This window comes from Gorilla gorilla, chromosome 7 (assembly GCF_029281585.2).
Source record: "Gorilla gorilla gorilla isolate KB3781 chromosome 7, NHGRI_mGorGor1-v2.1_pri, whole genome shotgun sequence".
In the NCBI taxonomy this organism is placed as follows: Eukaryota; Metazoa; Chordata; class Mammalia; order Primates; family Hominidae; genus Gorilla; species Gorilla gorilla.
Genome location: NC_073231.2, coordinates 55,775,285 through 55,797,743, shown reverse-complemented (window position 1 = coordinate 55,797,743; position 22,459 = coordinate 55,775,285). Strand labels below are relative to the sequence as shown.

Sequence of the window (22,459 nt, the reverse complement as noted above, 5' to 3'; positions counted from 1 at the left end):
TATTTACAAATAATTAGCTTCCAGGATTGTCTGATAACTTTTAATGATAATAAATGTCCATGTCAGATCATATTTTGTAATCATAATCAACCTATCACTGAAATAATTTTTGAGGCGTTTCTCATATTTGAGTATTTCATAGTCAGCATTTCAGTATTGTCATCCATCGCTATATTCTCCTCATTACCAGGAGATGGCGCTGTGGGTTTTAAATCGCAAAGCTAAAATTCCCAAAGCCGCGCTGAAATTTTCAGTTTCTTTCTTTCCTTAATTTGTGCACGCCAGGCAATCCCTAACAGTGTTTACCATTTTTTCCTCGAACAAGTTTAATCTTTAAAATTTTTTCAAATGTTTAATATTCTATGATGATAAGATTCCAGGGGAGAGAAGGGTGTGACACAAATAAGCATAACAGCCCCCTAGGGAGGACAACTGAACGAAGGAGTTGTCCCAAGTAGGCGAGGCGGTTATGAATTCCTCATAAACTCTTTTCACTAGTTTTGCTCTACCTCCACCCGCATGTCCTACATTGTTCTCTGAGGTTTCAGCAGTGATAATGCAGGCGCTAAGTTATTCGCTCACAGTACGGTCCCCCTGGCCTTCAAAGTCGCCAAAGTGGGGAAAGACCACGCAGGAGCCAAGTGAGACCCTAGCGGTGGGCTCGGGGACCTGTGTGTTCACCTCGCGCTGAGAAGGCTGCCTCCCGGGGCTCAGGGTTTGTCTTCAAGGTCTGTTCAAATTTAGGCTAACTCGTCCCCAAACAGTAGTGAGGACCAATATCTTTTCTGTAAAATAGATACAGACAAGGAAAATCTTTTCGAAAGAACGCTATATGAACAAGTTTCAACTTTTCCACAGTCGAAATTTTTGGAATTGCCAAGCAACTTGGAAAGACTAGCAAGACGGGCGGCCCTTGGCTCACTGCCAGGAATGCGCCAGCTCGCGCTAGTCCCCCAGCGTCGTCACCCTCGCTGTCCTCCTCCTCATGAGCCCACACATGTGGACCCAGTCTCTCTGAAGTGAGCTTTGTAGGACTCGGCGGCGAAGGGGATGAGAAAATACAGATGACAAAACGACGCCGAAAGGCTTGACCTCTGGGGCTAATCTCTCTGCCTCCGAGTAGATCCCGTGCTCCCAAATCCGGCGGGGGCGCAGTATGGTGAACCCCACACCTAGCTCCCTCAGCTGCGCGGGTTTCAAGCTGACGCAGGCGCCACCAGGCAGCCCCGAGTGGGCGAGTCAAGTGCAACTTCAAGGTCAATGTGCCTCTGACTGGGGCCTGGAGAGCTGCCAAGAATGCTGGGCTTGGAGCGCTGGGGTCGCGCCCCGCTACTGCGCCTTGGACCCCGCAGTGGAGGGCGCTGAGGCCGCACCCCCCTCCCCGGGCAGTTTTCAGGAGAGGGTCCAGCTGGGGTCTCCGCGGTGGGGACCAGAAACAATATTCCGGGTTGGATTCTTCCTCGGCTGGGGAAGCACAGCTGGCGGAGAATTCCCACGGCTCTCGGTGGATTCGCTTTTCCAGAGCTGTTCTCAAGCAAAGTTGTCATTTTTGCCAAACTTTGTTTTTACTTTTTAGACTGTTCTGAAAGAGATAAATTGAAAAACACAGACAGACAATTTTCCTTCTCAGAAGATACACATAGCTACCCAAATTCAGACTTGTAACTTTTCAAACTAGTGAAGTAATAAACTATTTATCAGTACTATAAAAATAACAAAGAGGAAATTCTGGCTTTACTCTTTAGAGTAGATTATGTTCCATTCTGATTTTACTTGGGTTCCTATCTCAAATTTCAAGCGAATATCAAGATGATCATTAAGAAATTTAAATAGTACCTAGAAATTAGTTTGGTCTGCAGCTCAATGCACTAATTTCAATGCGGTGCTGCCTGCTGAATATTTTAAACTCCTTTCAAAGCAGTAGGTGTATTCCCTCCCGCAGTAACAAAACGATATTCATCTTTACACAAGGTGCTCTGGCGTTTATAATTTGGTATCCAACACCCGGCCGAGAATGTTCCCTTTCCTGATGCTTTGGCCAACCGGCCTCGATAAGCCAACCAGCCCAGAACCAGGGGCGCTGGGCTGGGTGTTCCTCGGGGACGGCGCCCACTGCCCGCTTGGTCCCTGGAGTGTCCCGAGCTGCCCCCCATACCCCTTCTGCGGACAGAGTGGGGGCAGTCCTCTGCCTCTGTTTCCCAACTGCTTTGGTAACTCAGTGACTCTCTGTGAAACTGCAGAGTCAGAGGACTTCCCTTCCGTAGTTTTCATTCTAAGCGGTCATCTGTGAGTCAGAAGATTTCGCCGTGGGCTGATTTCCCACCCTTTCTGCCCGCGCAAGCCGAAAGCGCTCATGTTGGCTTTTCCTTTGCCACTTTTCCAACTTGCCAGTTCCATCAGGAGCCCGGATCCTTGCCCAGCTTCTTGGCGGAACCAAGTTCGAGCGCACAGATTTCCCGAGCTCCAGCGGCCAGGGGGCACTGTGTGAGCGGCTGACGTCACCCCTCCGCCCGGCCGAAACCAGGCGGCGGGATCCCACACAGTTGAGGAGAGGGAGCCGAGGCCGTGACTTAGGGCTGGCGACGATTAAACCAAGTAACGAGACACCGGGCAGATGTGTTTTCATTGCCCTGTAAGATAAATGCAGTGTTAAGTGCCTGACAACTTCCCAGAAGCAATCAGCAAAAGTTTACGAGTGCATAAACCTCAAAGACCATTCCCTAACGGTTGTTATAAGGCCCGTATTTAGAGCTTCCATAAATTCTTCGGCCGTTTCCCAAGGCAAAGTTTTCAGCGACTATCAAGCAGCCACCTCCTCCGGGAAGACTGGGGGGATTTTCTTGAATTACAAAAGGAAGAGGCTTTTGGCTCCTACCGAGTAAAATGAAGTTGTGCAAAAGTTTGTTCCAGAAGCTTGGATGGCCAGGGAGAGGAGGGAGGTGGCAGGAGGTCGTGGAGATGGGGTCGGGAAGGGCCACGAGATGCGCTCAAGTGTTTGTTGTCTAAGGGCGAAAGACAAAGGTCCTGCGAAGATCCTGGGTCTAGCTGAGCTGGCAGGGCCTTTGCCGCCCTCATTGTCGCCCCTGCTCTGCCATCCCGGCTCTGCCGCTCACAGCCCCGCATGGCGCCCCCCACCAGTCCCTGACATGATCGATCCTTCGCCCTTCAAATGTCCACTTCGGGCCGGCAGGAATCCTGGCGCCCCGCAGAAGGTGGCAGCCCACAAAAAGGGCAAGCTGGCTGGAGAACTAAGTCAGACATTGTGAGATGTGTCCCCACCCTGCCCAGAGCCACGACCGGGCCAGCCTCCGCCCTCCCGAAAGTGACCCAAGGACTTTGATAAGTTAGTGTCATGCATACACGACCCACCTATGTTTAGAGAGAACCTTTGTTTATGATCCCAGTGAAAACAAAGCTGCTAATTGAAAAACAATAACACTAGCGTGTCTTTAGCTTTCTAAAGGGAGAGGTTAACAGCTGCGAACGCCGGGGGAGGGACGGTGGGAGGGGTGCGGTGAGCGAGGGGCTGCCCTGCATGTAAACAGCCTCGGGGTCCCAGACTAGACACGTGGGACCGCTCAAGCCTGCAGAACCCCCGGTCTCGGTCCCAGGCACAAGAGCCTCCCGTAGCCCCGCCTGATCTTTCTCAGTCTTTAGGTTCCAGGACATCCAAAGGAGCGTAGGTGACCGACGTCTACGTAGTATTTCTGTCCCCGGAAGACTGGATCTCAGGGAATTATTATGGAAGATACTGCTGGGCCCCTTTCATCCTTTCCAGGTGAAAATACAGACATTTTTGTGTCGCCCTCACCCTTCCTTTATGAAATAAGGTGCCCAACTGTTCTGATATTACCATTCAAAAACAGGTTCTGTGGCGAACCTCATTTGTGAATCTATTACAGAGATTAATAGATTATTTCTCCTTTTTCAACTAATTCTCAGTGGAGAAATTTAACCATATGGTAAGGAGAGAATTAGAATTTCATCACATTAGAGCAAAATGTAATGAAAAGAGTCCAACACCTGGGGCCAACTCCGAAAGCCACAATTAAAAGGTTTTTAATGAAACCAGAGAAACCAAAAATTGCATAGTCTTCAGTACTTCTGCCATATAAGAAAGAGTTATTGGAAGGTGTTGGGAAATATTGTTTTTACTTATGTCATAAGGATGAAAACCAGCTGCTAAATACCATGTGTACCCAGAGACCGAACTCAGGAGTGAGAGGACCGCGTGTACCAGTGCCCATCCGGAGAGGAGCACTTGTTTTTACATTCTCCCTTCCCGAACCCTCCAAGAACAACCGAGGCTGATCCAGATGTCCTTAAATGGCTTCCGGGTAAATAAATATGCATAAATGCCTCACTTCGTGTGGGAGCGGATTTGACTCCTGGTGAAGTTGACTCTTTTGAAGCAATCAGATTTTCATCTTAAGGAAAGTTTGAGAAACCGGTTTGTTTGTTTGTTTCCTGTTTAGGAAATTGTGTACTTCACAATTACCATCACTGTAACAGTTATTTGGAGACCACTGCAAAATCACTCCCACCCCACCTTAAAAAAAAAAAATGGGCTGCATGATCACTTGCTCTTCATTTTGCTTTTTTCTTTCTTTTTTTCCAATCTGGGTAGGAAATGGGCAGTGGCGGGTGTGGAAATGAGGCAGAGTGTTCGGGGGGACGACTGCTTTGCTCTCTGACCAGCTGAAAACCTAGAGTGAATTTTGGGCAAGCCAGCTGGGACACCACCTTCTCTCGGAAAGTCCCATCCCCAAATCCAGACCAGTCATCCTACGAACAGGGGTGGAGTATAATTCTCGCTCGGAAGGGTAATTTAGCACAAGCTGAGACAGCAGTGGCGAGGGAAGGGCAGTTGGGGGGGGGGGGGGTGCGGTGGGTGGGGGCGTCTGCTTTCCACAGGACTCCCAGGCTTCGCCGCCGATCTACAATTTGCTGAAGGAGCAAAGAACATCCCCGGCTCTAAGTAGGGCTTTTAGTGTGCTCATTGATGAGTGAAAGTCGCCACACATGTCAAGCTAAAGGCAGTTGTTGGGTTACTAACAGGACCCAGCGCCTTGCAAACATATGCGCTAAGCTGTGTATACAGATGGCAGGCAGAATAATGGAGCAGGCGCCTTTTATAAAGCTCTAGCTGCTGCCTGTCTTCAGACCTGGGAAATGAAACTATTCAGACTTGCGGCCAGATAGCGCCTGCGATTGTTTGTTACCGTTTTAATCCTATTAATTAAAACGTTAACCTGATTGGGTAGAAAGCGCTGTCCCAACAGGCGAGTCTTCTTCATAATAACCTACTCAGAGATAATGATGTAAAAGACTCCCCCGTCTGTGGCGGCGGCTGGTTGATGGGTCCGGAAATCTCTTGAAGGTGAATCCAAGCAAGATAAACGGTGCGGAGAGGAGGCGCGGGGCTGGGCTCAGAGCGGCGGCGGCGGCGGCGGCGGCGGCTCCACTCCCTCCGCGCCCACCCTCCCACCATGCGGGGCCGCGGCCCATGGTGAGCCCCAGCAGCCAGCACCATCGGCTGGAGACGAAGAAGAAGAAGAAGAGGAGGCGGCGAGCGCGGGGGAAGGCGAAAAAGAAAAAGAAAGAAGGGGAGAGGGCTCCCGGCAGCACCAGGACCGACGCGCGCACCAGCTCCGGAGCCCAGCTCGCGCGCGTCTGTGGGGCCGCCTGACTCCGGGGCCGAGGCGGCGGCGGCAGCGGGCGCGGCGGCCCGGGCTGCGCGCCGGCGCGGGACCATGGAGCGCGGGATGCACCTCGGTGCAGCGGCCGCCGGCGAGGACGACCTCTTCCTGCACAAGAGCCTGAGCGCCTCCACCGCCAAGCGCTTGGAAGCGGCTTTCCGCTCCACGCCCCCGGGCATGGACCTGTCCCTGGCGCCGCCGCCTCGGGAACGCCCGGCGTCCTCCTCCTCGTCGCCCCTGGGCTGCTTCGAGCCGGCTGACCCCGAGGGGGCAGGGCTGCTGTTGCCGCCGCCTGGAGGAGGCGGCGGCGGCGGCGGCGCGGGAAGTGGCGGCGGCGGCGGCGGCGGGGTGGGTGTCCCCGGGCTGCTAGTAGGTTCAGCCGGCGTTGGGGGCGACCCTAGCCTAAGCAGCCTGCCGGCCGGGGCCGCCCTTTGCCTCAAGTACGGCGAAAGCGCGAGCCGGGGCTCGGTGGCCGAGAGCAGCGGCGGCGAGCAGAGCCCCGACGACGACAGCGACGGTCGCTGCGAGCTCGTGCTGCGGGCCGGAGTAGCCGACCCGCGGGCCTCCCCGGGAGCGGGAGGTGGTGGCGCGAAGGCAGCCGAGGGCTGCTCCAATGCCCACCTCCACGGCGGCGCCAGCGTCCCCCCGGGGGGCCTGGGCGGCGGCGGCGGCGGGGGTAGCAGCAGCGGTAGCAGTGGCGGTGGTGGCGGTAGCGGCAGCGGCAGCGGAGGCAGTAGCAGCAGCAGCAGCAGCAAGAAATCCAAAGAGCAAAAGGCGCTGCGGCTTAACATCAATGCCCGAGAGCGCCGGCGGATGCACGACCTGAACGACGCGCTGGACGAGCTGCGCGCGGTGATCCCCTACGCGCACAGCCCCTCGGTGCGAAAGCTCTCCAAGATCGCCACGCTGCTGCTCGCCAAGAACTACATCCTCATGCAGGCGCAGGCCCTGGAGGAGATGCGGCGCCTAGTCGCCTACCTCAACCAGGGCCAGGCCATCTCCGCTGCCTCCCTGCCCAGCTCGGCGGCTGCAGCGGCAGCAGCTGCTGCCCTGCACCCGGCGCTCGGCGCCTACGAGCAGGCAGCCGGCTACCCGTTCAGCGCCGGACTGCCCCCGGCTGCCTCCTGCCCGGAGAAGTGCGCCCTGTTTAACAGCGTCTCCTCCAGCCTCTGCAAACAGTGCACGGAGAAGCCTTAAACACACCCCCGAAAAACACAAGACCGACCCAAAATCTAGAGGAAAGCGAAAAGCTGCTCCCCACCCCCTTTATTTTGGTCCTCTCGTAGTTGTGAAACACTTGCAGAGCAAACAAAGCAGAGGCAAGAACTGAGGAGAAGTATCAGAGACAAACGGGACTTTTAGCCTTGACATCCCCAGAATCTCGGTCTTTGGGGTGGGGAGGGAGGGAGGAGGGAGGTGGAGTTGGGATGGAGTATGGATGTCTTTTTTTTCTCAGAAAAGTGGCAACTTTGGTGGCAGCCTAGACCGCGAGGAAGTGGAATCTTCCTTAAAGGTGAAAAATAAGTTGAGAAGTAGTGCTTGGTTATTAAGCCTGGAGAGTGTTTGAATGGCAAAATACTAATCCTACTAATAATTGTGGATTTGGCTAGTGCTGAGGGGGAGAGGAGGAGTTAGGGGTTGGGTAGCATGAGAGATGGAATATTCATTCAGACAAATCAGAAAGGGCACTTGAAAATAAATTTTGATTCTGAGCCAGGAGAAAAACTTGAAATGTTGACTTAAGTGAGGGGGAAATAAAACCCAGAGAGAGAGAGCGAGAGCGAGAGAGAGAAACATGTTACTATGAAAGACTTGTATTTTTTATTGTCTCTGAACTTTAATCCTGTGAAAATGCTCAAAGTTTTGGCGAGAGTGATATAAAAAAACTGACTGTGGCTGAAAGAATTGCATTTAAAAATATTTATGTGCACCTTGTTACTTTCTACTCTGCAATGATGTATTAACAATTTATGGTATTTATTTGTTATTCTTCAATGACCCTTCCACATCAACAGTATTTATCATGTGTTAAAGTCATGGGTCTTATGTGCAGATTTTTTTAATGCCTCTAAAATTGTTTTATAGATTACTTATACTGTGTGCCAAGTGTTTAAAGGTTTATTTGCCAACAAGTATGAAGAGAAATATTGATGTATCTGAGCTGCTTAGGTTTATGAAAGGTCACCTGGATATTTTCAGTTGCATCATCCCTGTATTTAAATTGAGCTTTAATAAATTGCTTCAGTCCAAAAATTACAGGAAAGGTGTATTTAATTGATGAATGAATTGATCTCTTTTTTGAAAGGGGACTCCTTTACATTCCAAAAGGGAAAAACATCACAGCAATAGTTGCTATACGTAAGAACATGCTAAGCAAATATTTTTCCAGGCTGTGCTGTGCATTTTTAAAAGGTCTAATTTAATTGCTTTTAATATATATGTACATATATGTTATTTTAACTGTGGAGAATTATTTAAGTTAAAAGACTGGTTTGATTTGCCTATGGTGTGAAATCCTTTGTTATTTTTCTAAAAAAATAAAATTTAAAAAGAAAGAAAACTAAGGAAGAACAAGAAGCTATTTACCCAAAGTGAGCTTTCAGTTTTAGTTTTGCATGGCTGTTTGACTGCCTTTCCGCCCTATGAAAATCAAGAAAATCTTTTTTAAAAATGGAGTCCTGCTATTTTCCACTCCTTGCAGATAATACAAATTCAGTTTGTCAGGTTGGATGGTGAGTTGGGAGCTGTGATGGATCTGTTGGCGGGTTTTGGATGTGTAAAGAATGATATATATATTAAATAGGTCAATCAGACTATGACAGCTATGTACGACCATTTGTATGTGTATCTATGTCAGAAAGAATCTTTATTAAAATATTTTGATCAAACATTTTATTATGCTGTGCTTTGTGGAAGAAGCAATCACCTCTCTTCTGTGTTACTCTTTGCTTGAAAGGTAACAAAAAAGAAAGGAGTTTCAGAGAAGGTGGAACTAAAGTTTTTGCAGGGATGCACAATTAGAAGTAGCCCTAATTTACTTGTTTACTTGTTACAAGGAGGAGAGATGAATGGGGTCAGTGGTGAAACCCAGAAGAGATTCCAAGTTTCTGGCTACTGGCATGAACTTTGAAGGCCACATTCTCCCTGGAAATCTTTTTCCACTTGTATGGCATTGTTAACCATGCCAGGGCCCGTCAAAGAGGGTAAAGTTTCTTAAGAGTTTGTCATCAAAATTTCTACCTCCAAATGCGTGAAGGGCAAGGAAAAAAAATGGACTTGGATTCTCTGAGCGCTGATTTCACTGTGGCTTTCTACTTTTTTGTGATAAAAAGAATTAACTTGAATCATATAAGCATACACAATGCCCGTAGAGATGATCAGAACTTTACTAGTGTTGCTTGATGATGAGATTTTTAGGTTCCATGTTTGGATTGATTTAGGCTTTGATTCTGTTAAAAAATGACTGTCGAGACTTGTATTTTGACCTTTATATTGCCCTCAAATATAGAAGGTGTGATTTTTTACTGTGGCACAGGTTGCAGAGATAGTAGTGGTGGTGGTGCAGAAGTTAGATGTTTCCTCTGTACCCAGTATGCTAAATGCATTTTTTTCTATACAGCCTCTGCTCATAAAGATATCCCTAAATGCCATCAAACTTAGTGGGGGGTGAAGAAGGATATTTTCTGCTCCACTTGCCATCAAAAAAAGATTAATCAGAACTTGTAACTTTTCAGAAAACATAACAGCAAAGGGCCTTGAAGCTGGAGCCCTCCCAGACTGGGAGTGAGGGCAGAAGGAGGGAGGAGACCAGGGCAGCCCCCAGGCAGGAGCCGACCCGTCTCTCAGCATTTACCAGACAAAGCCTGGGTGCGTCTAATTATGATTATTAAAACAATTTCCATGACGATGTCTAATATTATGTTAATTTGAAAACAACTGTGTATGAAAACTGTCGACTATAATACCTAAATTCACTTAATGAAACACATCGTTAAGGCAATTAAACCTCCTGGATGTGATTAAGAAACATAATTACGACACTGTTCTGCGCCATAATTGGGTGTCTTTAATCAAGGGGTAAAGTGATCAGCAACACAGCCATTAGTTTGTATTGTTCTGGCCCTGCTGTCCATCATTCTGATTAGGAATTAACCACAGCCACCACCAGTCAGAATTTTTTTTCCTTTTGCATATTAACATTGTAGGGGACACATTTGCTGCAAGATTTAATGCTTAATATTTCTCATTATTAGAAGGCCTTCTTGAAATACTTCCTTTGCAACCTTTGTACTGTTCAACTATTATTAAAAATTGTACAGAAGAACACATCTTGAACTTTAGGGAAAAAATAAAGAAATGAGAATCCTCCTCTCTTTAACCACTCAGCTTTCAATCTTAGTCCTGAAGGAGACTTGGATGGGGGTGGGGATAGGAAGATACTGAGAATAAATTCAAATGTCACATGAATAGGCAAAATTATTTAATGTATTAGGCTTATTAACATTTATTTTCATTTTGATAATTTTAGACAAATCAACCCTTTTTCCAAACCTAGGAATTGGCCAGCCTGTGGTTTTAGCAATTAACATGGGACATCTGAAAGAAACAGGAGAGGAGTTTTCTGTGGTGTACTTAGGTAATCCTCCCTGCCCTAACTCCAGCCTTTCTAAAGGGTTTTCAGCAGCAGCTTTAAGAAAAGGAAGCCAGTGATTGGAGGGACAACTCTTTCCACTCCTGGTAGAGCCCTAGAGCTACTTTCTTTCTGGGGTCTGAGCCCTGAGTTTTGGCCTAGTCTGAAGAGTTAGCCCACACACCATTGACCCCAGCTGTCTGTCCAGTTATGGAGCGCACAGGTCGGAAATGGGGGACTGAGCACCAGGGGAATCAGTGTGGTCTTGCAAAAGTCTCCTTGGGTTAGAGCAGACAGCCTGGTTCCTAAGACTGCAGCATGTGCCAGAGTGCAAGGGTATCTTGGCCACCCCTGAGCTTGCTCTGGCATCCACCACGCCTTGGGGTGCTTCTCTCAGGCACACCCATCCCGCCAGTCCGATCTCTCTGCTGGTGTTCCTTACAGAGCTGAGAGTGGACAGATGAGGCCAAGCAAAAACTGAGTCCCACTGGCTTTTTATTCTCACTTAGGGTCCCGTCGCCAGCTTGACACTGGGGACCAACAGAAGGGTTAGCTTTGCGTGTACGGCTGCAGGACCAGCAAATGATCATCTTCGATAGAGCTCTCTAGTTACCCCTGCTTCTCCCTCCCTGTGGTACGTGTTTGTGTGTGTGTGTGTGTGTGTGTGTGCGTGTGTGTGCGCGCGCGCGCGCGCCCGCACGCGGTCTGCAATGCCCTCACCAGTCCCCGCAGCTGGGCAACCCCTCCAAGACCCTGTGTTACGCTTAAATTCCTCTCCCTCCTATCGTACCCACCATCCATCCTTACAGCAGGGAGGCCGAGACTCACAGAATTCCCTTCTCCACCAACTCGCACTCTTGGTCTAGCACGCGGAAACCGAACCTTTCTACGCGGCCCTACCTTGCGATTGCTCCAGCATGAGTGGCATTGACTTTTCCAATGTAATGACTTATGAAAGATATAATCATGTGTTAAATTGAATCCTCCGTTTAACTGTTAATGGTGTGCTCTGGGCACATTTACGTATTAGATGCTATGGTAACTAATTACCACTAGAAAAAAGGATAATACACTTCCCAGACTTTGAAAAATAATCATGAGTTCACTTCCCGGCTCGCAGCACATCGTGGCGGCCCTGCCGGGAGGAGCGAAGAAACGAGTGAAAACCCGAAAGTGTGCTCATGGAATGCAGGAGGTAATGAATCCTGGTCAGGTGAGACTACTTAGTCAAACCTTTAATGAAAACGTGATTCAGATGGAAAGGAGGAGGGGGAGGGAACAACTACACAAAGGTGCCTTTAAACAAAATTAAATTGCAAAACCTGACTATCAGAAACATGAATAGGTTTTCTTTCAATTAAAATGCAGGTAAGACTAAATTATCCACGTGCCAAGCAACTTTACATCAATTAACATTTTTTTGTTGTGTGGGCAAAGTAAATGAGCCCGGCTCCTGCGCTCTCTGTATTGGCATATACAACTTGAAAGTCTCTGGATTTGCCAAGCCAATGAGCTGCAGGTTTATTTAAATTCGGCCTTTTAAATCAAACTTTAGACACAGTAGATGGAAGGAGGGAAAGAGAAGGAAAAACAAGGAGTCAGTAACTTCAATTTAACAGTAGAAACAACTCTTACGGTGAGAGTCTTTTTTGCCCGGCAAATCTCTGGCTCTTCTGATCGACTGGTGTTTAGAACCAAGGTTCCAGTAAACAGGGCTGGGTAGGATAACGAGGAGAGTGTTTGTGCTGGGACCTGGCAGGACTGGAGGAGGAAAGGAGCCGCCTTCCAGCAGGTCCAGCAGCCCTAGGTTGCAAACACACCAAATGACGTCCACGCAGCACTCGCGCCCACCGCGCTGTTTTTGCTTGCGCAGTGCTCCCGAAGGGATTCGGGATCCGCATCCGGAGGGATTCGGGATCCGCATCCGAAGAGCACCCCTTCTTTCAGGACTTCCCCTGGGACCGACGTTTCCAGTCACCCCTGCGGGCGCAATTGTCCTTCAACCGCCAAGTTCCTTGGGACAAAAAGAGAACTTCAGGGGCTCTGCCTCAAACTGTCCTTCGAGGGTGGCTCGAGGATCGGGTTGTCCCCTGTATGGCAGCAGGCATGTGGGTTCACACGCAGCTGCCAGGCTTGTAAGAGGCACCCCGCAGCCGCACCAAACCCGAAGCATCCGCGAAAGCGCCCCGGTTTTAAACCCCAAAGAGCTGCTCGCTTCCTCACGCAGCAGGGAAACTCTGCTTGCTTTCCCTGAGGTTAGATTTGTGTTAAATTCTACTAATTTTTCTAAATTACTCGTCTTAACAAATCCAGGAGACTGTTTCTTAACTACTGCAAAATTATCAAGTATACTAGAATGTGTGTGTGAATTTTCCTTCTTTCTCTTCTCCACTTTTCTCTAATTTAGGCAGTACAGAAGTACAGATTTGAGAGATCTGAAAGAGAAATGAATGGATTGGGAAGGTTAGACTGCAGAGGAAAAGAGGATTTGGCAGTTATCAATCCTCACCATCCCCAACCCCACTACATATATGATGGACAAGGCTCACAAGTCACCACCATGCTTGGATGGGGAGTTGGCTTTAATTATGCACAATGTGTTATTCTCCTTCTCAGCTTGGGAAAGAGTTAATTCTTTCCCAAAGACCATAGTTGCCCTTGTCTCCTCAACCTGATTCAGAGATGCAATAAAATATGAAGCAAATTTATGGTCTGTTTCAAGCATTTTATTGCTGTATTTTTAAATTCATATATGCACATATAAGAACTATGATCTGTGAATAATTTGAAATGCTATAGAAGAATGATACATTTTAGATAAAACATAACCATATCTTTATATAAATTGTCTGAGATTAAAATAAAAAAGAAAAATAGATTTCTAATGTGGACCAAACCGAAAAACTAATGACAGCCATAAACTGCTAACCACCCATAAATTAACATCCTCATCAAATGCTAAAATGGTATCACTGGTTATATAAAGCAATTACTATTTTTCCTTATAAGTTTTAGAATAAAGTTCAGAGATATTTAAAGGATCTGTTATTTACAAATGTTTCTCAATCTTAAAGATTTCATTTTTTTATTAGGAGGATGGTTGCATCTCAAATCTCCTGTTAACAGAGGTGTTTAGAGATGAGAATTTAAATTTAAACATAAAAATGTTTCATGGCCTAACCTCATTTTATACATTTATCCTGCTCTGGCAATTACTGAAGAACTTGGTGTAAGGATTTCTCTGTTACATATCCTTACCCACTTTTTGAAAAGAGATAAACAATCTCTGATTATGAGAGAGACTCAGTTTTTGTACCTAACTAGTCAAAATAATAAACCATGCATTGTCCAATCAAGTAAGTACAGCTACATTTGCCATGTGCAGTCTATTTCTGCAGTAGTACTATGGTCAAAATTCAGATGCCAGGCTGACTGAGTCGCTGCTCTCCATCTAAGATTTTGATGAAAGGAAATGATTTTCCAAGCAGGCCTCCACAGAAATGTGAAGAGTTGGGAAAGAAGAAAGGATATCTATCTATTAAATGCCTGTTGTATCGGGAAGCAGGGTCAGTTAATACCTGCGTCTAAATAACTTACTTTAATTTCCTTTGGAGAAGCATCAGGCATACGTCTCTTTAAAGTGTAGATTTCTTAACAGAGTGAACTTAAGTAAAATCTGTAATTATTCAACAAAGTAAGCTCCTTTAAAAGTTTACAAAATTATGGTTTATGAAAGCAAAACAATTATTTGGCCTATGGAAGATGTGGGTAGCTCACACACTCAAACTATCCCTGCTCCTCTGTTGGATTTACAGCATGTTGTCCCGTGGAGTAGTTGATGTGGACGATTATCCTCAAAGATCAAGAATTAACTAAGATCTTGAACTGGTTAAGTTCTAGGACCACTCCTTAATTTAATTTTCTGCAAGCATTGTTTAGTCCGAGTACCTCCTTCTTGAAAAATAAAAACTGTTTGTAACTTTTCTTTAAGTCTAAACTTAGTTCAAAATAAAAAGTTTTTTTTAAAATGTGTAATTGCTCAGTATGAAGGAAGTATTACCACATGTATAGTTTTTACTTATAAAACATTCAATGATTACAAATACTTTTAACGGTATTCCATTTGACGTAGAAAACAAATACATTTATAAAACTTTAAATAAACTCATTAGTCCTTAGAATTATGGAATTGAAGTAATTTCATTCAAACCTTAATTTTAATATAAAAAACAAAAGCATTTATTAAAAAGTTTGGTATCTATCAGGCAATAATGACACAGATTTTTTGGTAACTACGATGGCTAGTTCTTAGAAATAAAAGTTATGTGTAGTAAATATTCTCTTGCACACAAATAAGAATCTCCAACTAATATGTTTCATATTTAGAAATGTTTAAATTTGACTCAATGATGAATCATTAGATAGTAATACCTTTACCTGTTATTTCCATTCCTCTAGTTTCTCCTGTGAGCACAGTTTGCTGTAAGGGAAGTAAAATACTTCATGATTATATCTCTGAACATTTACTTTTTGTGTAGTCTGTGATACATCATGTCTCTCCTTATAAAAGTAATCAACAGTAAATAATTAACAATAAACAATTAACAGTAAACAGTATCAAGCACTTTTCAAAAAACACAGCACAGCCATTGGGCATTTTTTTATCCTGAAAAGAAAATACACATTATTATTCACATGATCATTGCTAATTCTGGAAGGTTCTGCAAATCTAAAATAAAGTTGAAAACAAAAGATAATTATTTCACAGGTTACCTATTTAGTGACATAATTTATCCCAGTTGGTAAATAAACAATACTGAGCTGACTAGTTCAAATGAACAGAACACCTTCTAGCCAACTTCTCACGGAGTCTCAGGCCAGTCCGTGTAAAATGTTAGTGACTCACACCAGTGTCTCTGAGAAAAGCCCAGTGTCCCAGTAAAATACTGTACGTAGGGTTACTAAAAACCCACATTTCATTTTCATCACCACCATTCTGTGGTATATGCTTTATTTACAATTTATTTTAGTTTTATGAACAAATAGAATACTGTCCAAATATTATTACCCAGCTTTATTCATTATCTGTGGTAAAGAGAAGAGATCTGCTGAAGACAAAGATTACATCCGCTGAAAACTCTCTCCCATTTATTGTGCTTATACTTCTGTCCACACTAATAGTGATTATTAAGAATTGTAACCTAGCAAGGTCAGCCTGCCTAGAATAAACATTTTAAAACTTAGTGATTTTTTTGAGTTTGTTATTTTACAAATAAATAATAAGTTAAAATATATTGAAACATACTCTGAAATAGTTAATATACTTTCAGGAGAGCATCAGATGATAAGAATATATGTGTGCAGGGGCAAGAAATGGAGATGAGGAGATATTCAGAGAGCAAAATTATTTTCCAAATAATTTTCTTTTGTAATCAAATCTTCTGTTATCCAACATATTCCTAGTAGGACAATAAAGAGACATAATCAGTCATCTGTGCTTTAAAAGTTAATTTATTAAATTTTCGTTGTACATAAAAGAACATTAAGTATTAGACTTGCAAAGCACTTGCATTTCTTATCTGACATCTTTTAAGACAATTTGATTCATTGTAAATCCACATATATGTCATTTTAAAATCAAAGGTAATATTAAACAAATAATTTCAGAAAATTGTTTTAATAATATACAGCACTCCTCTTTCTAAAAATATTTTAAAACATAAGTATTGACAAATTATAACCTATTTTAAATTGTGTAGAGTTTTTCATGTATTAAATTTATTTTACTCTAGCAAGTAGTATAAACAAAATAAACATTTAAGCCAAAAAGTTCAAACATCAATGATCACTGATTTAGATAAACAAATGAAGTAGAGTAATAATTACTTTAGATAAATACTAAAGAGTTTTATGTGATCATTCATTATAATTTAAAATAGTGCTACAGAGAATGTCATCTTGGCTTGCTAACTTTTTCTTAATTCAATATGTTAATATAAGTATCTAATTATGCAATACAAGTAAATAATAGTTTGCAAGATTGGCAAATTTAATAGGTTAAAAAGTGCACATTCTAAGGGCATGTAATTCCTGTTTACATAATTATTGCCATTCTTTATACTAGGATCAAACACTAGATAAATGTTGTGCTTTGGTCTTTGAACAGTTTTAAACTTCTACTGTTAAGTTAGAAGTCGCTTGCAGAAAATTACCCAAATTATTTTTATGATAAAATAAGCATTAAAAATGTAGATTTTCAGTATGGAAGCTCCTTTGCCTTAGACTTGTGACCCAAAACTTAATTATAAAATGGAGATGAAGTAAGGAAGTATGCCAGGAAAGCCAAAACAAGGCAGATAAAAGTATTCTTCCAGGTTGCTTATAAGCATGCCTGATTTAGTGATACGTAGCTTTTTCTTAACCACTTCAGGGCTTTAGTTTCTGCTAACTGAGTGTTTCATTACTGTTGGTCATTGATATAAAACAATATTTTGGGTATTAATTATTTATTTCTTTTAATTCAAAACTTAGGTGAAGCTATAAAAATGAAAAGATGGGGGCGGGCGCAGTGGCTCATGTCTGTAACCCCAGCACTTAGGGAGTCCGAGGAGGGTGGATCACCTGAGGTCTGGAGTTCGAGACCAGCCTGATCAACATGGTGAAACCTCGTCTCTACTAAAAATACAAAAGTTGGTCAGGCATAGTGGTGGGTGCCTGTAGTCCCAGCTACTCAGAGGGCTGAGACAAGGGAATTGCTTGAACCCAGGAAGTGGAGGTTGCAGTGAGCTGAGATCACGCCACTGGACTCCAGCCTGGGCGACAGAGCAAGACTCCATCTAAAAAAAAAAAAAAAAAGGATGGGATTTTACAATATATAATACAGTTTTTAAAAATTCTAAGCCTCAATGACTATATTTGGTTTTAATTACTTTATCATATTATCAAAATACCTGTTGTATATATTTTTATTGTGTATAATTATACATAGTGATTTCTCATTACAGACCATTACTTTGGAATGACTGATGGAAGGCTAGTTAGAACTAGTGATAAATCAGAATTTTAAAATAGTTTTAAAGAGATGAATTTATCACTTACAACTGCATTTATAATAAATTAGTTGCCTACGTATTGTTTTCCCTAACAAATAGTATGTTCTTGAAGGGGAAGGGCAATCCAGTGTCTAGCATCAATCATATCTAGAACAGAGAAAATGCTCAATAAATGTTTGGTTGAATAAATGAATAATGAATTAACAAATGACTATAAAAAACGATTCCCTTGAACAATACACAAGAGCAATTTTTTAAAGGCACAACATTGTTGAAGTATCTTCATTAAACTTTGCATTGGTATATTGCATTATACCATAAATCCATACACGTTACTGTGTTTAATCGTTACAATGAACTCTGATGTCAAAGGGCCTTATTATTTTATTTTTCAAATGAGGACATTGAAGCTCTGAGAGGGAAATTGTTTAATAATAAGCCAGTTATGTCACAGCCAGAATCTGCATCTTTTAACTGATTTGTCCAGGACATGTTTTTCTATTTGTAAATACTATTTAGTTACTGGATTTAAGACTGTCACAAGATTCTCAATGTTTTGTTTTGGTTCTACTATTCATTCCTTTTATGTCATCTTTTCTCAACCATTTCATTTATTCTTACTTTCCATTTCTAAATTCCTGCACACATTTCCAGTTATAAAATAAGCCGAAATTGGAATGGAATAATTTCCTGTGTTCTCTGTGCCTTAACATCACAAAAGTGTACCACTAAGTTGAATTTAAAACTATGGAACTTCCACTTTAGGCAACATGGCGAACTAGACGTCCAAGTACGAAAAGGACAGAGTATGCTTTGTGGTGGACTAAAGGCTAAGGCCCAGGGTGTGTGTGTGTGTGTGTAATCCAAGACCTTTGCATAAAGCCAAGAACTTGCAGAGACAACATACTCAGTAGGTGAACTAGAAAGAAACTGTGCTCCACAGAGCAAAACTGTCAGTATATTTGCCTATCTCAGTCTTAGCTCCGGGTAAAAATAAACAAAAAAATGAACCCCCAAATGTGTCCCCTGTCTATTCCTAATAAAATGGTTGCATTCTACCTGATTTAGGGCTAGAAACCGCAATACCTATGTAGCGTTCCCTCCCCACTCCCAGATAATCAAGCTGAAATTTTAAGGTGATCTGAGTTTGGTAGTGGTATCAGCAGTCTGACAAATGCGAATACAAATTCTCTCTTGAGGAATGAACTTTAAATCTAGGTCTAAAGATTTTTCAGAGATAAAAATCCAAGGAACATGGGCTCAGTAAACAAGCCATTCCTGGTAACAGTGACAGCAAAACACATAAACTACAGAATTAGATCCACAAAACACCAATGATTTGGAAATATCAGATACAGAATCTAAAATGTTTGCTTCATACAGTTGAAGAAATGAAAAAGGATGCTGAGTTTATAACAAAGGTACAAGATATTATAAAAAATAACCAGCATATATGAAGAACAAAAGGGAATCGTAAAACTGAAAAATGTAATGATTGAACTTAGCAAACTCAGTGGAATGGAAAACCTGAAGGTTAACAAGCTGGAGACTGACACTCTGACTCAAAATCAACCTTGGAGACCCTACAGAATGGAGAGGATTGGATGGATCTGAGGATGGGACATAACAAATTTAGAACATCTTAGGAAGAATTAAAGTTATCATGGACTAAATGTGTGTATGTGGGGGGTAGGGGGGTAGGGCTTGGGGACAAGGCTTTTAGCAGCCCTGGGCTGAGATGGTTAGGCACAGTAGTGTGAGGATAGGTGATGGAAAAGCTTTTAAGTTCTGCTTTGGCCTCTGTCCCACAATAACTGTCCCACTGACAGTGTCCATCACTGGGTAACTAGATCATTAAAACATAATGTGTGCACATTATGGATTGCTGTGCAGCAGTTAGAAGCAATAGATTAAATATAGTAGTATACTATGTATATACTACAGAAATATGAATATATCTTTAAAATCACAGAGCTTCATAAGAAAATTAGGAAGAATATAACTTACAGAAAATAGGTACTCAAGATAATATATGTTACATGAAAACATACACATACCAAGACATGCATCAAACACATTAGAATATTTGCCTATGATATTAGGAAGGGGTATGAAAGTGGGTATTAGGGACAAAACAGAATAAGTAAATAAAGCCAGAGGGACCTTATTAGAACCAATTATAATTGTGTATCATGAACTAAAGAGTATAAGGAGAATGATCACTCAACTCGATGAACATGGAGTTAAAACAAAAAGAAGGAAAAAACAAACTCAGTGGATGAGTTGGAGAGATTAGATATACTGCTCAAAGAAGAAACTGGAAGAGACATCTAAGGAAATTACATGGAGTGTAAGTTAGAGATACAAAGTGTGGTGAGAAAAGATCAAAGGATGTATGTAGAGTGAGAGGATCTAATGTAGAGTGTGAGAACAGTAATATTCACAGAGAGAATGGCTGAGAAGATTCCATACTTGATGGGAGACACCTGTGCTCAGACTCAAGAAGCAGCAGGACATGCAAGCATGAGAAACAGAAAAAAACTAAGAACATCAAAGACAAAGAGGACACGTTAAAGTAGTCAGAGAGAAGAGACAGACTACCTATTGAGTAATTAAACTCACTAACGGCTATCCGCCCAATAACAACAATGGATACCTTAAGAACGGGCAATATCTTCAAAGTGCTGTGAGGAAATAACTGTCAATCTAGATTTGTGCATCCAGCAAAACCATCTTTCAAGAAGGAGAGTAAAAATAAAGACACCCTAAATCAAGCAAAAATAGAATTTGCACCAGCAGACCTTCACTGAAGGAACATTCAGAACATGTACTTCAGGAAGGATAAAATAAATGCTAGACTGTCTTATTTACTTATTAAGAATGTAAATATTTTGTAATGTTATTTTTAAAGTCAGTTTCCTTTTCTCAAAACAGTAGCAAATTTCTGAAATATTAGAAGTTCCAATTAACGAAGCATGAATTAACTGGACTTTATTACCTGCCTTGCCTGCTTATATATTGCATCATCATTTATATCAGATGCCAATCATGTGGTACTCTGATATCAGAATCTTTGAATCACTGGGCTTGGTGGTACATGCCTGTAGTCCAGGTTCCCAAGGGACCAAGGCGGGAGGATCACTTGAGGTCAGGATTTGAGACCAGCCTGGGCAACACAGCCAGATACTCTCTCAATTGAAAAAAAATCTTTGAATTATTGACACAATGCTGCATGTGTCATATGAAATTACACTGCATTACATGATGTTGTAATTCAAAATAGAACACATGAACTCCAAATCCAAAAGGTGAGACATCAAAACCAAATACTATATCTAGCTTCTCAGTTTATATATATGAAAGCATTTAGGAAAGGGTTAATTGCAATATTTGCATAACCTGTATAGTTTATACTAAAGCCAAATGATATAATCAATGCTGTAATTATTTCAACATTTGCTCCCATAATAAACCTAATACTAATGTCTAGGGCAATTTCTGAATATATAATAGGTTCTGTGTTTTCTTATACATTAAATCTTATCAGTATCTAACTTGAACATGAAAGGTCTTATGTAACCAGAAATTTTGTTCTATTGAGCCATAGTATACAAAGTAATAAGGAACATTTATGCATGATTAAATATTGAAGTGAAGTTGAAGCATTTAATCTACTGCGAAACTCATTTAATGCACACATACCCTGGAAACATAGGTATTATTGATATTATACTTGAAGGGAACATTTTCATCCAGTGTAACTCATGGAAATTCAATTTCCTTCTTCTGTGAGAATTTGGAATTTGTTAGACTGTGTCCATTTCCAGCACAATTTTCTAGTAGTTCAAAGTGTAATTTTACATATTAGAGAACAATTTGAGTGATTTAAATTCCACAGTGCCCAATCTATTGGTGTGAAGGTACATTTATTATAACAGGTGAAAATCACAACAAGGAGAAACTAAAAAAACAACAACAACCCTGTTTTGAGCCTAACCTTAAGTTGATTTTGATGTCCATTTTCCTGCCACCATCCTGTTTTATATTATGATGGGCTTTGTGACTAAGGACAAACTGGACTGACATCAGATCAAATAGAAATTAGCACTTTTTAAACAAATAAATCAATTACATTTGCAGAAATTAAAAAGAAATAGATGAGCTTAGGATGTTTAGGGTAATTTTGATAGATTTGTTTTCTTTCCTTTTACCTTCTCTAAGATTTCACTTTGTATCTAAATAAAACATCAGAATCTGGATACTGAATACCAAACAACAAGCGGCTGTAGTTTAGTCCTATGGGCTTATCATCAATTATTTCTAAATCAAAATAAGTTAAAAGTATAACCAACAATTGTTTTATTTCCATAAGTGCAAAAAATCGGCCTGGACATTTGCTGGTTCCAGTTCCAAACGGCATTAGGTAACACTTCAGCTTTTTCCCTCTTTTGAAAAAGGTGGTTTTCTTCTTACCATCTTCTATAAAACGATCATATCTAAACTCCTGTAAGGAAGAATAGTGTTAAAATTAACATTTTACATGAAATAGTTTGAGTTCAAGTCCACAAAGTTGCTAGCTCTCTCTGCCTGTCTTAAAAACCTCCTTTTAATCAGGTGAACACCAGACAAACTTGGCTGAGTGCAAATTAAGCATGAACTTTCAAAAAACTCAAATATTACTAGGAAATTACTTCTCCCATATCAAAGTGAAATCTGAAAAGCTGTATGACTTTTTTTCTCCACTTGTATTTTTCTCCTAAGCTGAGCTTCCCAAGTATAGTGGCAATATCACTATTTTTGCTCCCTAAGGTGCGTCCTGACATATGGGCACTTGATTATACCAATGTTAGGTAGAAGGCAAGGGCTCTGGTGAGACTGCCATTGTTACCCGGGTCTGATGAATCCTAACTAGCCACAGGAGCTGCCTAACTGTGGATTCCTAATTTGAGTTTCTCTTATCCCTTCCCCACCAGCTACTGACAGATGAGAACTATGAGTTTAGGATCCGGTGCTGATGTTTGGATTAAACAAATATAAAATCGTAAGATTCAGATAAAGCACTAGAGAGGAACTAAGCC

The 22,459-nt window shown here is 42.3% G+C and overlaps 2 protein-coding genes across 5 annotated transcripts in view; one reads left to right on the top strand and one right to left on the bottom strand.

Annotated features, from left to right (window-relative positions):
• The first annotated feature begins 1,513 nt into the window (after window positions 1–1,513).
• On the top strand, window positions 1,514–8,618 carry BHLHE22 (basic helix-loop-helix family member e22). The gene has a single exon (XM_031013574.3). The coding sequence runs from the start codon at window positions 5,754–5,756 to the stop codon at window positions 6,894–6,896; it is 1,143 nt and encodes a 380-aa protein (XP_030869434.3). The 5' UTR covers window positions 1,514–5,753; the 3' UTR covers window positions 6,897–8,618.
• Window positions 8,619–10,162: 1,544 nt separating this feature from the next.
• CYP7B1 (cytochrome P450 family 7 subfamily B member 1) overlaps window positions 10,163–22,459 on the bottom strand; it is a 208,259-nt gene continuing 195,962 nt past the window's right edge. For 2 of the 4 annotated variants that reach the window (XM_019032966.4, XM_063709249.1), the window contains one exon: window positions 15,825–21,885. In XM_019032966.4, the coding sequence (XP_018888511.2) occupies window positions 21,598–21,885 (288 nt within the window). In that variant the 3' untranslated portion in view covers window positions 15,825–21,597. Of the gene's footprint in view, window positions 12,765–14,766; window positions 14,810–15,824; window positions 21,886–22,459 lie in introns of those variants that run through there. The other 2 variants (XM_063709250.1, XM_063709248.1) reach the window with 2 other exon arrangements.